Source organism: Pan paniscus, chromosome 8 (genome assembly GCF_029289425.2).
Source record: "Pan paniscus chromosome 8, NHGRI_mPanPan1-v2.0_pri, whole genome shotgun sequence".
Lineage (NCBI taxonomy): Eukaryota > Metazoa > Chordata > Mammalia > Primates > Hominidae > Pan > Pan paniscus.
In genome coordinates, this window is record NC_073257.2 from 145,401,119 (window position 1) to 145,415,373 (window position 14,255).

Consider the following 14,255-nt stretch of genomic DNA (forward strand, 5'->3'; position numbering starts at 1 on the left):
CAAGTCCGGCCAGAGCCCCGAGAGGGGGCCTCTCGGCGGACCCGGCGGCTGGAAGGAGGTGGCGCCAGGCAGGTCCTGGAGGGGAAGGGACTTGTGAGGGCCGCCTGGCGGTTTCAGGAGAGGGGGTCTCTGATTTCCTGGGGAACAGAAAGCCTCAGGCAGGGGCAAGTCATGGCTTTGTGGGCATAGGTTCAGCCCTGTGGGGAGCTCTGCCACCCTCCCCCCCCAAGCCTGCGCCCCCTCCACCAGGCTGAGGCCTCACTGGAGTGGGATAGGCATGGGCCCGCAGGCGTCCAAGTGGGGAGGGGGAGCCCTAGGTGGGGGTCCCAGCCCAGGTGATGGCAGGTGCAGGGGCCGTCCCTAGCCTAAGATCCCCAGACAGCAGCTGACGCTGGCCGACGTGGACCAAAGCCTGCAGCAGCCCACCGTGGCCTGGCTCTGGCGTCTCCAGGCCTGCGGCCAAGCGTGCTTGCCCTTGGTGGCCACATTCCCCGTGGTGGGCTCAGCTTTGAGGGTGCAGGTTTGGGCTGACACCACAGCTCCCCAGACGGTCCACCCAGGACCCCTCCCTGGGGCTTTCACAGCCAGGCCGCCCTCCTGGGGTGGGAACAGTGGTGGTGGCAGGAAAGGCAGCTCAGATGACCACACAGGGCGCTGCTCGACAGATCACATGGGGGGGGCGGGGCTCAGGGCCTCCCTGGGGAGAGGCAGGGCAGGGCCAGCAAGGGGCTGGAGGGAGTCCTGCCTGGAGAGAGGGCACCAGGGCAGGGCGAGTCAGGGAACTGCACGGGCCTAGGGGCAGAGGACAGAGGTCAAGGGGCAGTGGCAAGAAGAGGCCAGGGCCTCGGACATTATCCTGGGAGGACAGGGAACCCTGAGGATCTAAGCTGGCGTGAGTGATGCTGTCACATTTTGTCTCAAAGCCATTCTTACCCTAATGTGAATGGCATGAAAAGCAAGAAAGCAAGGGCTGGCACTGGGCCGCAGGTGACTTCTGCTGCCTGGGGGTGTGTCCGCTTGCCTGTGTGGCACAGGACGAGGTCCCCCAGGCTGCCGAGAGGCTCCCAGGTAGGGCTGGGGATACTGGCCTGTGCCTGAGCTCATGCAGGTGACCCTGTTATTATAGAACAATGGCCCGCTGGCAATCACACTTCCCTTCCTTGACCTCATGGTGCAAGTTACTCAACAGCAAAGTGCAAAGGCGGCACGCTGGCCACATCAGAGGCACAGCAAGGCCCCTGCCGACGCTGAGCTACCAGGGATTTATTCCTAAAAAGACAGGACCAGCTTGGGCCAGAACAGGCTCCTCCCGCACTGAGGAAGCTCCACCCAATCCCACAGAACACAGCTCTCCTCTCCAGCAGGTGCCGGGGGGTCTGGGAGCCTGAACCCCACAGCCCTGGAGGCTTCCCTCCCCTCCTCCTGTCACCACCTGCAAACCCCACTTCTCAAGGCCCAGGGCTTCCCAGACCCCAGGACACAAGATCAGGGGTTTCTGGGCCTCGGGGCCAGGCAGGAAAGCTAGCAGGCTCCTCTGCTCGCTGGTCCGGCATTTGCACAACACTGAGACTGTGACAGCTTGGGTTGCTGATAAATGTGTTTACTCACAGGCCAGACCCGCACAGCCTGCAGACAAGGAGGAAGCGGTTTGTGGCTGGAGAGTTGGACACCCCCACCCCCACTCGGCGGTGCTCTCAGTGAGGCAGCCCCGGGTGAGAGCCGCCCACACCCTTGTTCCCCGCAGGATCCTGTTCTAGCTATCCTTTCTCCCAACCTCGCCTCCAGGGCCCTTCCTCACTGCCCAAGGGGGCTGAGGTGCTGAGAGCTGAAGGTGACAACAATACACATGCAGGTCAGCAGGAAGGGGCAGCTTGGCCAGAATGTAACCAGAGCAGACCAACCTGGCCGGGCAGCCCTGAGGCTCCCAGGGCCCTGTCACACTGGGGATGGCGGTGCTGCTCACTGTAGCCCTGCAGGTGGGAAGACAGGGCAGATGATCGCCCGAGGGGGACTGGGTGTCCGTCTGCTGAGTAACTTCTACGTAACAAGGCGGTACCGGATAGGGCGGGGTGGGGTTTCCAGCCAGCAGCAGAGCCTGCCCCTTGACCCACTCCCACGGAGGGGGAGGTGTGGGCTCCCAGGGTGCCTGAGGGCCCTGTCTGTGGCCTCCTGCCCTGGACCAGTTGGAACAGCAGCAGGAGGAGGGTCGTGGAGGCGGGTGAGTCCTCAGGAGAAGGAACCGGGCTGCCTCTGGGGCCAAAGCAAACCCGACACCCGATGCCCAGTGGGTTTCCGCAACTCCCTGACCGTTTCCAGAGGCTTGTCCCGGTTCCGACAGACCTCAGGAAGCCCGGCCCCAGCTCACCCGGAAAGATGTGGACACCAGGCCTGGATCTTACCCCACATGCATCTTTGCTTGCTCCTGGCTTAAACACCATGTATTTCCACTTTGAGGCCAAAAACACCCAAAAAGGTGATAGTGTAATTTCAAAAAGCAAACAGGTTAGCAAATCCAGGGAGACATCCACCCTGCCTGGGCAGCTTCTATGAAACGAAACCCAGCGCCTTGAGAAACAAAACGAGCGGAGTCAATCATTCCTGCTTTATATTTAAACTGCAAAGACAGAACACAGAGCATTCGATTTGAAAATTCCGGACCCATTTGCAGCAGTCCCTGCTGACCCCACACCCTTCCTTCCTGTCGCAGCCAGGGCTCACTGTGCGGTGACTGCCACCCTGGGTGCAGGAGCCGGGGGCCCCCGCAGGACAGGCACTTGGGGGGCGGCCTTCTGGCTCCTCTCTGCAGACAGGCGCTCCAGGCGCTCCGTGTAGAAACCATTGAAGTCAAGCCTGTGAGGAAGGACAGTGGAGCTGGGGCGCACACCCCTTCTGCGGGTGCACGCTGGGCAGCAGGGGTGAGGAAGGACAGTGGAGCTGGGGCGCACACCCCTTCTGCGGGTGCGTGCTGGGCAGCAGGGGTGAGGAAGGACAGTGGAGCTGGGGCGCACACCCCTTCTGCGGGTGCGTGCTGGGCAGCAGGGGTGAGGAAGGACAGTGCAGCTGGGGCGCACACCCCTTCTGCGGGTGCGTGCTGGGCAGCAGGGGTGAGGAAGGACAGTGGAGCTGGGGCGCACACCCCTTCTGCGGGTGCGTGCTGGGCAGCAGGGGTGAGGAAGGACGGTGGAGCTGGGGCGCACACCCCTTCTGCGGGTGCGTGCTGGGCAGCAGGGGTGAGGAAGGACGGTGGAGCTGGGGCGCACACCCCTTCTGCGGGTGCGTGCTGGGCAGCAGGGGTGAGGAAGGACGGTGGAGCTGGGGCGCACACCCCTTCTGCGGGTGCGTGCTGGGCAGCAGGGGTGAGGAAGGACGGTGGAGCTGGGGCGCACACCCCTTCTGCGGGTGCGTGCTGGGCAGCAGGGGTGAGGAATGACGGTGGAGCTGGGGCGCACACCCCTTCTGCGGGTGCGTGCTGGGCAGCAGGGGTGAGGAAGGACGGTGCAGCTGGGGCGCACACCCCTTCTGCGGGTGCGTGCTGGGCAGCAGGGGTGAGGAAGGACGGTGCAGCTGGGGCGCACACCCCTTCTGCGGGTGCGTGCTGGGCAGCAGGGGTGAGGAAGGACGGTGGAGCTGGGGCGCACACCCCTTCTGCGGGTGCGTGCTGGGCAGCAGGGGTGAGGAAGGACGGTGGAGCTGGGGCGCACACCCCTTCTGCGGGTGCGTGCTGGGCAGCAGGGGTGAGGAAGGACGGTGCAGCTGGGGCGCATACCCCTTCTGCGGGTGCGTGCTGGGCAGCAGGGGTGAGGAAGGACAGTGGAGCTGGGGCACACACCCCTTCTGCGGGTGCGTGCTGGGCAGCAGGGGTGTGGAAGCACAGTGCAGCTAGGGTGCACACCCCTTCTGCGGGTGCGTGCTGGGCAGCAGGGGTGAGGAAGGACGGTGCAGCTAGGGTGCACACCCCTTCTGCGGGTGCGTGCTGGGCAGCAGGGCTGTGGAAGCACAGTGGAGCTAGGGTGCACACCCCTTCCGCGGGTGCGTGCTGGGCAGCAGGGGTGAGGAAGGACAGTGGAGCTGGGGCACACACTCCTTCTGCGGGTCCGTCCTGAGCAGCCCTGCTCCTACCATGGGGAAGTGTTCAGCTACAGAGACCATAAGAGGCCCTGCAGGGGTAAGGGTGAGGCACGCTCCTAACTAATGTTTCCACAGGAAGGTTTTCAGTCCTGTTCAGTCGTGCTCAAAGGCACAAACACAGGTTTCTTCTCTCCTGGCCCCAGAAAGTTGGGGCTCCCATCACCCCAAAAGGGCATAGCAATGGGGCCTGAGGTGTCAGGGGCTTGGAGAACCAAGCAGTGGTTCTCAATGCAGGGTGGCCTCAGAAACCCCTGCTCAGAAAATCAGAACATTTGTGGGGGGCACAGGGCACAGGGTGGTCCAAAAGCACAAACAGGCACCTTCCCAAGGACAGCACCCCCAAGGGCACCACCCCTTCCAGGCTGGCAGCTTGGCCACCTGGCCCTTTCCCCCAGGCTAGGTGTTAGTGCAGCATGAGGGAAGCTGACCCAGGCCTGATCAGCCCCACAGGACACACACAGCCGCAGGGTGCCAATGGGGCAGCCCAGTTGCACAGAATGTCACACCCCAGGGAGAGCCAGGCTAGCCTGACTTCAGGGAGTGGCATATGACCAGCACTAGCACCAGGACACAGACCTGCCCCACCTTCTGAAGGAGGCTACACCAGGTGGACCAGGGGAGGGTGCAGGGGAGATGGGGCCTGGATGCAGGGACAGGTGCTGAGCTGGGGTGGCGCTGGGCTGGGGCAGATGCTGGGCTGAGCTGAGGAAGGGCTGAGCCGGGGCAGGCGCTGGGCTGAGCTGGGGGAAGGCTGAGCCGGGGCAGCACTGGGCCAGGGCGGTGCTGGGCAGGGGCAGGCGCTGGACTGAGCTGAGGAAGGGCTGAGCCGGGGCAGGCGCTGGGCTGAGCTGGGGGAAGGCTGAGCCGGGGCAGCACTGGGCCAGGGCGGTGCTGGGCAGGGGCAGGCGCTGGGCTGAGCTGGGGGAAGGCTGAGCCGGGACAGCACTGGGCCAGGGCGGTGTTGGGCAGGGGCAGGCGCTGGACTGAGCTGAGGAAGGGCTGAGTCAGGGCGGTGCTGGGCAGGGGCAGGCGCTGGACGGAGCTGAGGAAGGGCTGAGCCAGGGTGGCGCCCACCCACCTGGAGATGACGCTGGCCATGCCGTGCTCACAGTCACTGGTGCTATAGATGCTCAGCCGGGCCAGGAGGTCCAGCAGGTGGGCTGAGAAGTTCTTGTCAAACTTGTTGATGGTGGCCTCGAAGCCGGACACCAGCTGCACAGTGTCCGCGTGCTCAGCCAGGTGCTGGAAAGAAAGCCGGGGCGCGTGAGCCATGCCCACCCCCACCGTGGGCCTTCTTGGCTCCACACTGTTCCCAGCGGGCCGGTGTCCTTTCCCTTCCCCTTTTCTTAAATAGAAAACATGGGTTCCATGATATTTTCAGGAGATTCAAGGTAAAAAAGACATCAAAAAACATTCCTGAGAACCCAGCACTCAGAGAAACACTCCAGGCCTCGTGGGATGAGGTGGTCACTCTCCTTTGGGGTGAGATCCACAAGCAAAGCACGAGCTTTCCCAGCAACTTCTCAGCGAGGTCGGGGCGCCTCTCAGTGTCCCTCACCTCCGGCCCCCACATGCTTCCAAACCCAACTCCTCTCTGCCAGCTCCAGCTCCAGCGTGTGAACACGGGACTGCCCACCCCACCACGCCACCCCGGAGCCGGTGCCGCAGGGCCAGGCCTCCGAGGACATGCGGCCTGTCCGTGCCTGCTGAGAGCCTGACGGTTCTAACTCAGGACCGCGCTCAGCAGGGACAGCGGGTGTGGCCCCTGCCCTCACCCGGGCGCCCTGCACAGCACTCGCTCTGAAGATCTGTGGGGGTTCCCTCGAGCCCGACTGGCTGAAGTGGGGACCAGAGAGCTGAGAAGATTGTGAGAGGCTCTTGTGCTTGTGCTTGGAAGCTAATTTTAAGTCTTTTCTTCAATCTAAGGGGAGATGGAAGTAAAAGGGGGGAGGTTTGTTCTCCCTGCGTCAGGATGCCCAGGCTGCCGCTCAGCCGGGAGGAAGCGTCTCTCTCTGGCCAACCCTGGAGGCCACGCACCTTCCTGGCGAGCTCCTTCCGGGCCCGCTCCTCGGCCCCTGCGGGCAGCCCCGGGACGGTGCTGTGCTCCAGCGTCTGCCCGCCCAGCTCGCCATCTAATTTCATGCTCTGTGTAAATTTCTAGCGGGGGGAGAGTCGCAAGGAAATGCTTCTGTTAGTTACAACCACAATGCTTTGCAGAAAAAACAAGTCCTGCAGGCACGTCACCCTCCGCACCTCTGTTGTAGCCTGCGGCTGGAGGAACACAAGCATCTCTGAGGCTGCAGGGGAAATGACTTATCTGTGCCGACAGAATTCCCGGGTCTACCTTCCACGGTGACCAGCTGATTTTCCTGAGAACAGTTATTTTGGTGTTTCCCTATTTGGGACCCTGAAGTGGCCATGCCCTCCTCCACCTCCCCACTCGCCCTCCTCCGGACCCTCCCCATGGCACTGCCTGGAGAGCCTCATTCTCAGACCCCTACTTCTGCCACTAGACACGCAGGTTCTGCACCATCGCCAGTCGGCAGCTGCTTGTGACTAGTGCCTGCAGGTCCTTAACGGAATCAAATAGCTCAAGTGCTGAGGAAAAGAGCATGCAAGGGCCACAAGCAAAGGCCCCGGACAGAGACCAGCACCACAGAGGCTGAGGGATGGTTCGGGAGGAACACAGCCCTGCCCACGCTGCCAGGGCAGGGGCTCCAGGAGGGAATCACCCGGCCAGGAAGACCAGGAGTTCTGGAAACACTCAGATCCCAGCGGCTCCTCCACGAACACAAGGGCAGGAAAATGTGAGCAGGCTGCGTGCGGCCACGGTCGGGACATGGTCTGCCCACCCGCGCCTGCCCACCCGATGGTGCTACCCACACCCACGCACCTGCATGCAGTTGGTGAACATGACGCACACAGACATGAGCTTGGAGAAGACCTTCAGCAGCTCGGGGTTGGTGAGCATGCAGTCCTTCAGGCAGGTGTCCAGGAAGCCTGTGTGGTGGCCAAGGACGTCGTCAATGTTGGAGGCCTGCGGGGAACAGGCCAAGCCCCTTCTCAGAAAGACGTGGCTGACAGACGGGCCCTGCGGGCGCACGTGCTCAGTTCTGGCTTTGCGCATTCCTGTTTACGCACTTCTACCTCTTAAATGGGCCTTGGGCTTTTAGGGGAAAACTTCCAAACACCACTAAAAAAATGATGGGCACACCCCGAAGGGGTTTCATTTCTTAAGGCAGAAGACAGGAAGGGAGGCTGCGGCAGCTTCTGGAATTTGGTACTAACAGATTCTGCCTTCAGGCCCCTCAGCCTCAGATGCGCAATGTGGGAGGGACAACCTGGGGGCAAAGACGGCTCAGAGTCCCCCGAGGACGGCAGGCAGCAAGGGGTCCCGTGTGTGGCCAGCAATGTGGGTGCAGCCCCGCCCTGGGGGATCCCTTCCTCTCCCCTTGCCCTGCCTCTCCTGCTCTCCGTGTCTCCCTGCACTCCCTGCCTCTCCCGCATTCCCTGCCTCTCCCGCACTCCCTGCCTCTCCCGCACTCCCTGCCTCTCCTGCACTCCCTGCCTCTCCCTGCACTCCCTGCCTCTCCTGCACTCCCTGCCTCTCCTGCACTCCCTGCCTCTCCCCTCGCCCTGCCTCTCCTGCACTTCCTGTCTCCCTGTGAAAGGAAAGTGGCTTTCAAACGTTATTATCTGTGGAGCTAAAACTCACGGATTTCAGGTTTTTCTCCAGGATGTGCCAGGTCGGTTCCATCACTTCGAACATCATGTAGTATTGAATATTCTGGACGAAGTTGAGCATTCGCTGCCGCAGAGTGAAAGCCCCAGCAAACCTGAGTGACACGGAGGACGGAGGACAGCCATGGAGGACGCGGCCCCGACAGCGCCCACCGAGTGACACGGAGGACAGAGGACAGCCATGGAGGACGCGGCCCCGACAGCGCCCACCGAGTGACACAGAGGACGGAGGACAGCCATGGAGGACGCGGCCCCGACAGCGCCCACCGAGTGACACGGAGGACGGAAGACAGCCATGGAGGACGCGGCCCCGACAGCGCCCACCGAGTGACACGGAGGACGGAGGACAGCCATGGAGGACGCGGCCCCGACAGCGTCCACCGAGTGACACGGAAGACAGAGGACAGCCATGGAGGGCGTTCTCTGGATGTGGCTATTTCCTCTGCAGAGCAGGCGCCCCTCCCAGCACACCAGACACTCACGGCCGCTGCTCCTGCGTCTGCCCAGCAGAAGCTGTCACCGTCTACCAACCTGTGCCCTGCAGGGACACCCCCAGCCAGCTGGACGGTGGAGACTGGGACGCGGGCTCCTTGGTGGACGGACCCCTCGGAGCCCACGCCAGGAAAGTGCCACACAACAGATGCATATTTGTGCTTCATCATCGAGATGAGTTCTTTTTCTTCTAATTTCTTTTTTTTTTCGAGAGACAGGGTCTTGCTGTCGCTCAGACTGCAGTGCAGTGACACGATCTTGGCTCACTACAGCCTTGACCTCCTGGACTCAAGCAACCCTCCCACCTCAGCCTCCTGAGTTGCCGGAACTACAGGCATTCCCGGCTAATTAAAATAATTTTCTTTTTTTTTTAAGAGATGAGCTCTTGTTACATTGTCCAGGCGGGTCTCGAACTTGTGGGCTCAAACAATCCTCCCACCTCAGCTTCCCAAAGTGCTGAGATTACAGGCATGAGCCACTGCACCCGACTGGACAAATTCTTAAGAAGCTCTGCCATCGACCCCTTTTTTCAACACCCTAGAGGCACAGACCGGCTGCAAAGCACCTCTGGTCCCAGCAAGATGTGGCTGTCCGCTCTCGGGAGGAGCTAGTGTCCTGCACACCGACCTGGGCAGTCTCCATGCCCGTGCAGTCACCACAAGGCTCCAGAGAGGGCTGAGGGACAGAGCCAGCATCCCCTGTGGGGTGGACGGCAGCGCCATGCAGCCCCAGGACAGGAAAATGAAGCAATGAAGCATTATGGATCTAAAGCCACCAACGTGCGCTTCCAGATGACACTTCCAGAAGCCTAGAAAGCTGTCTACCAGGAGGGCACAAGGGGGGCGCTGCACCACTGGGCAGAGCGCAGCGAGTGCTGCTTCAGGAGGGCATGCAGGGGCAGAGGAAGAACGCACCACTGGGCGGAGTGCAGCGAGTGCTGCTTGGCGGTTTTGTTGCTGATCCAGACGCTGCAGAGCTGCCGCTCCACGTGCTTGCAGTAGAACATGTGCCTGAAGAGCATCTGGTAGCGAGTGAGGGCTTTCCTGCAAGAGACGTGGCGGCACCTCAGGCGGGCCTCCGTGACCGGCAGCGTCATGGACACGGCGTCTGTACTCCACAGTCTGCACCGTGGCCCCCGGACAGCCCGTGAATCTCCCGGACACTGAAGGCCGGGGAGAGCCGCCTTGGGTCCTCTGTGGGACGAGGTGGCCACTGCGTGGCACAGTTCTCGCTTCTGCCAAACCTGAGTGAAGATCTAGCAAGTGCCCGAGCAGCCGACCCGCACCTGTTGATGATGAGCGAAAGGGGCCACTTGACAATGTAGTCGAAAGAGAAGGCCTCCAGGCCGCTCAGCGTCAGCTCCGTGGGGTCGGCGTGGGCCATCGCCTTCTCCTGCTTGGTCTCGATGGCCAGAACGCGCAAGAGCTGAGTGATGAGGTCATGGGGCATCAGGTCGATCTTGGAGGGAAGGAAATGAAACAAAGCATCCAGTTTTAAGGAAAAGACCCGAAGTCACGTCCCGATCACCGTCCTCACTCACAGACCCAGCGCTCACGTAAGGTTCCCTACATTCCGATTCTAAATATCAGAGACTTTTCAAAAACCCAAACATCTACTGATAAATCAAATTCAAAACTGAACCACTTCCCATCAGAACAAAACAACAAAAATTCAGATGAATTACTTTGTAAATACCCACTGCTGCTGTGGGTGGTATAAGGGAAAAACCGCTAAGGACGGTGAAAGAAACGTTGATTCCTTAGGACGAAAACCTTTGTACCATGATAAGCACCAGGCCCAGGTTGAAAAATGAAGCATATTTGATGAGGGACATAATAGTTATTATAAGCAAGTAATACTGTCCTCACGTTAATCATTCAAGTATTTACTGAGTTCCAACCACCCGCAACAGAGTTCCTACAAAACCATCGCACAACGACAGGACAGGAAATGAAGGGCAGGGGATAAAGCAAGAAGAAACAAGCAGCGGACAGACGAAATCGTGACCATCACGAACGCAGAAATGAGCCCCTGACATCACTTCTCCATCGAGTAGCCAAGATGGGAGCTTTCGCAGGTGTGCAGACAGCAGCGTCCTGAGACTGGACTCCATCAACTCCAGCAAGGTCAGCCTAGTCATACAAGGGCCATGTATTGTGACCCAACAATTTCACTACCAGGAATTTTTCCTACGAAAATATTCCTGCTCCTAACAAGAGACCCCAAAATATCTGAATCAAGAATAGACAGAATGACAAGGAGAAAAGCAGTTCTTCAGTGACAGGGAGACTCGGTGCCCTACTTCTAACCACGGAGAGAACCGCCGGACAGACGATCAGTGAGGAAAGACCACGGAGAGAACCGCCGGACAGACGATCAGTGAGGAAAGACACGGCCTCAACCCACCTGCAGAACACCACCCCAACAGCACCGAGGGCGCGTCCTCCTCCCGCGCGCACGGAACACTCTCCAGGATGGATGTGGGGCCGCTACACAAATCAATACATTTCACAAAACTGAAATCACAAAAAGTCTGTTCTCTAACAAGGAGATAAAGTTAGAAACAAGCAACAGAAGGAAAACCAGAAACTTCACAAACATGTGGAAGTTAAACATAAACCACCCACGGCTCCAACAAGAAATCAGAGGGAATCAGAAACACCTCTAGACAAACAGAAATGACGACGCTAGGGGATCAGCGAAGGCTGCACTCAGAGGGATGTTTACAGCTGTAAACTAATTTTGCAAATTAAGAAACTAGAAAAAAGAAGACCACACTGAACCCCTAAGCAGCAGACAGGAGTAACAAAGATGACAGAAGAGAGAAAACAGAAAAATACAGTCAACAAACCCAAGAGTTGGTTCTTTGAAAAGATCAATGAAATCGACAAATTTCTAGCTACATCAGCTAAGACGAAAGAAGATTCAAATTACTAAAATCAGAAAAAGAAGGGATATAACTACTAATCTTACAGAAATAAAAAGCAGATACTAGAAACCCATGAACTGTGCACCAGACAAGATGCGAGACAGACGGCCGACCAAGAGGAAAGGGACTGAGCAGACCCGTGGCCAGCAAGGGGCCAAGTCCCCCTCAAAAGTCTCCAACAAAGACAAGTCCAGGGCCCAAGAGCTCCCAGGCAAACCCTGCCAAACAGCCAAAGAATCAACACCCTCCTGGGGAGGCGCAGGTGAAGGATCGCTTGAGCCCAGGTGTTCAACCAGCCTGGGCAACATAGACCCCCGTCTCTATTAAAAATAGTAAAAAACAGATAAAATATATATAAATTTTAAAAAACGGCTGGGCACGGTGGCTCATGCCTGTAATCCCAGCACTTTGGGAGGCCAAGGTGGGTGGATCACCTGAGGTCAAGAGTTCAAGACCAGCCTGGTAAACATGGTGAAACCCCATCTCTACTAAAAATACAAAAATTAGCCCGGCGTGGTGGCGCGCACCTGTAATCCCAGCTACTCGGGAGGCTGAGGTAGGAGCATCACTTGAACCCAGGAGGTGGAGGCCGCAGTGAGCCGAGATCATGCCACTGCACTCCAGCCTGGGTGACAAGAGCAAAACTCCGTCTCAAAAAAAAAAAAACAAAAAACAACAACAAAACGGCAAAAACAAAAAGAATTAACACCACTCCTGAAACCCTTTCAAAAGACCTGAAACCCTTTCAAAAGACAGGTGGAGGGACACGTGGAAACAATTCCACGAGGCCAGCATGACCTGAAAGCCAGGCCCGGACGAGGGCACTGCAGGAAAACCCGAGACCCGCGCCCCTCCAGAGCACAGGCACAAAGACCCCCGATCCCGGCAAGCCGGCCCCGGTAGCCAAGTGAAGGAAACAGACCCTGCGGTCGCCTCACCGGGACGGGGAGTGGGGGACAGGGCTGGCCTCTGCTGTGCTCTCCTCCCAGCCCCTCCGAGGCCTCTGCCACAGGGGACAGCCCCCGGCACCCCCACCCACCTTGAGGTCGTCCTTGAAGGGGTCAGTGTTGGCCGTGCTCATGCGCAGCGCCAGCTCCAGGAGCGCCTCCAGGCGGGGGGGCGTGATGTCCTCCACCGGCTTCCGGAGCTCCTCCTCCGTGAGGTCCATGAAGTGCACGAAGAAGTCGCCCTGGTCCATGAGGAAGTAGCGCTTGATGGACCTGCGCCAGGGAGCAGGCGTGAGCACGTGCCCACCCGCAGGTGCCCGCCACAGCCAGGGAGCAGGCGTGAGCAGGTGCCCACCCGCAGGTGCCCGCCACAGCCAGGGAGCAGGCGTGAGCACGTGCCCACCCGCAGGTGCCCGCCACAGCCAGGGAGCAGGCGTGAGCAGGTGCCCACCCGCAGGTGCCCGCCACAGCCAGGGAGCAGGCGTGAGCACGTGCCCGCCCGCAGGTGCCCGCCACAGCCAGGGAGCAGGCGTGAGCACGTGCCCGCCCGCAGGTGCCCGCCACAGCCAGGGAGCAGGCGTGAGCACGTGCCCGCCCGCAGGTGCCCGCCACAGCAGGCGTGAGCACGTGCCCGCCCGCAGGTGCCCGCCACAGCCAGGGAGCAGGCGTGAGCACGTGCCCGCCCGCAGGTGCCCGCCACAGCCAGGGAGCAGGCGTGAGCACGTGCCCGCCCGCAGGTGCCCGCCACAGCCAGGGAGCAGGCGTGAGCACGTGCCCGCCCGCAGGTGCCCGCCACAGCCAGGGAGCAGGCGTGAGCACGTGCCCGCCCGCAGGTGCCCGCCACAGCCAGGGAGCAGGCGTGAGCACGTGCCCGCCCGCAGGTGCCCGCCACAGCCAGGGAGCAGGCGTGAGCACGTGCCCGCCCGCAGGTGCCCGCCACAGCCAGGGAGCAGGCGTGAGCACGTGCCCGCCCGCAGGTGCCCGCCACAGCCAGGGAGCAGGCGTGAGCACGTGCCCGCCCGCAGGTGCCCGCCACAGCCAGGGAGCAGGCGTGAGCACGTGCCCGCCCGCAGGTGCCCGCCACAGCCAGGGAGCAGGCGTGAGCACGTGCCCGCCCGCAGGTGCCCGCCACAGCCAGGGAGCAGGCGTGAGCACGTGCCCGCCCGCAGGTGCCCGCCACAGCCAGGGAGCAGGCGTGAGCACGTGCCCGCCCGCAGGTGCCCGCCACAGCCAGGGAGCAGGCGTGAGCACGTGCCCGCCCGCAGGTGCCCGCCACAGCCAGGGAGCAGGCATGAGCACGTGCCCACCCACAGATGCTCGCCACAGCCATCACCCTAAAACACACTACGACAGGCTAAGCGCTTGGCTCTCAGGCAGGGGCTGCGCAACCACCACGCAAGCTGTGGCAGGAGGAGCTGAGAAGGGGCTGGTGGGCCCTGGGCAAGGAGGGGAGCTGGGGCCCCTGGACAAGGTGACCGGGGGCCTACACCACCCACTGTGAGTGCCAGGTCCTTGAGCTAGAGACCATCCGGCAGTGCCCACTTTCAAAAAGACAAGGCGGAGCTGCCAGAAGAAACCCAGCGATCTCAGCCCCACGTCTCACAGGTTCCGGTTTCAGAGGGAGGCGAGCACCCGCACAGGGACAGGGCACGGAATCACCTGCTGCGGTTTCAGAGGGAGGCAAGCGCCCGCACAGGGACAGGGCACGGAATCACCTGCTGCGGTTTCAGAGGGAGGCGAGCGCCCACACAGGGACAGGGCACGGAATCACCTGCTGCGGTTTCAGAGGGAGGCGAGCGCCCGCACAGGGACAGGGCACGGAATCACCTGCTGCGGTTTCAGAGGGAGGCGAGCGCCCGCACAGGGACAGGGCACGGAATCACCTGCTGCGGTTTCAGAGGGAGGCGAGCGCCCGCACAGGGACAGGGCACGGAATCACCTGCTGCGGTTTCAGAGGGAGGCGAGCGCCCGCACAGGGACAGGGCACGGAATCACCTGCTGCGGTTTCAGAGGGAGGC

The 14,255-nt window shown here is 60.9% G+C and overlaps 1 protein-coding gene across 7 annotated transcripts in view; it reads right to left on the reverse strand.

Annotated features, from left to right (window-relative positions):
* Positions 1-2,588: 2,588 nt before the first annotated feature.
* Positions 2,589-14,255, reverse strand: part of TUBGCP2 (tubulin gamma complex component 2) — a 32,843-nt gene continuing 21,176 nt past the window's right edge. For 5 of the 7 annotated variants that reach the window (XM_034951482.3, XM_008969308.6, XM_034951484.3 and 2 more), the window contains 8 exons: positions 12,330-12,510; positions 9,647-9,819; positions 9,276-9,404; positions 7,844-7,964; positions 7,022-7,165; positions 6,166-6,285; positions 5,207-5,370; positions 2,589-2,850 (listed from right to left, as the gene is read on the reverse strand). In XM_034951482.3, the coding sequence (XP_034807373.1) occupies positions 2,715-2,850; positions 5,207-5,370; positions 6,166-6,285; positions 7,022-7,165; positions 7,844-7,964; positions 9,276-9,404; positions 9,647-9,819; positions 12,330-12,510 (1,168 nt within the window). In that variant the 3' untranslated portion in view covers positions 2,589-2,714. The remainder of the gene's footprint in view (positions 2,851-5,206; positions 5,371-6,165; positions 6,286-7,021; positions 7,166-7,843; positions 7,965-9,275; positions 9,405-9,646; positions 9,820-12,329; positions 12,511-14,255) is intronic. The other 2 variants (XM_063607615.1, XM_063607616.1) reach the window with 1 other exon arrangement.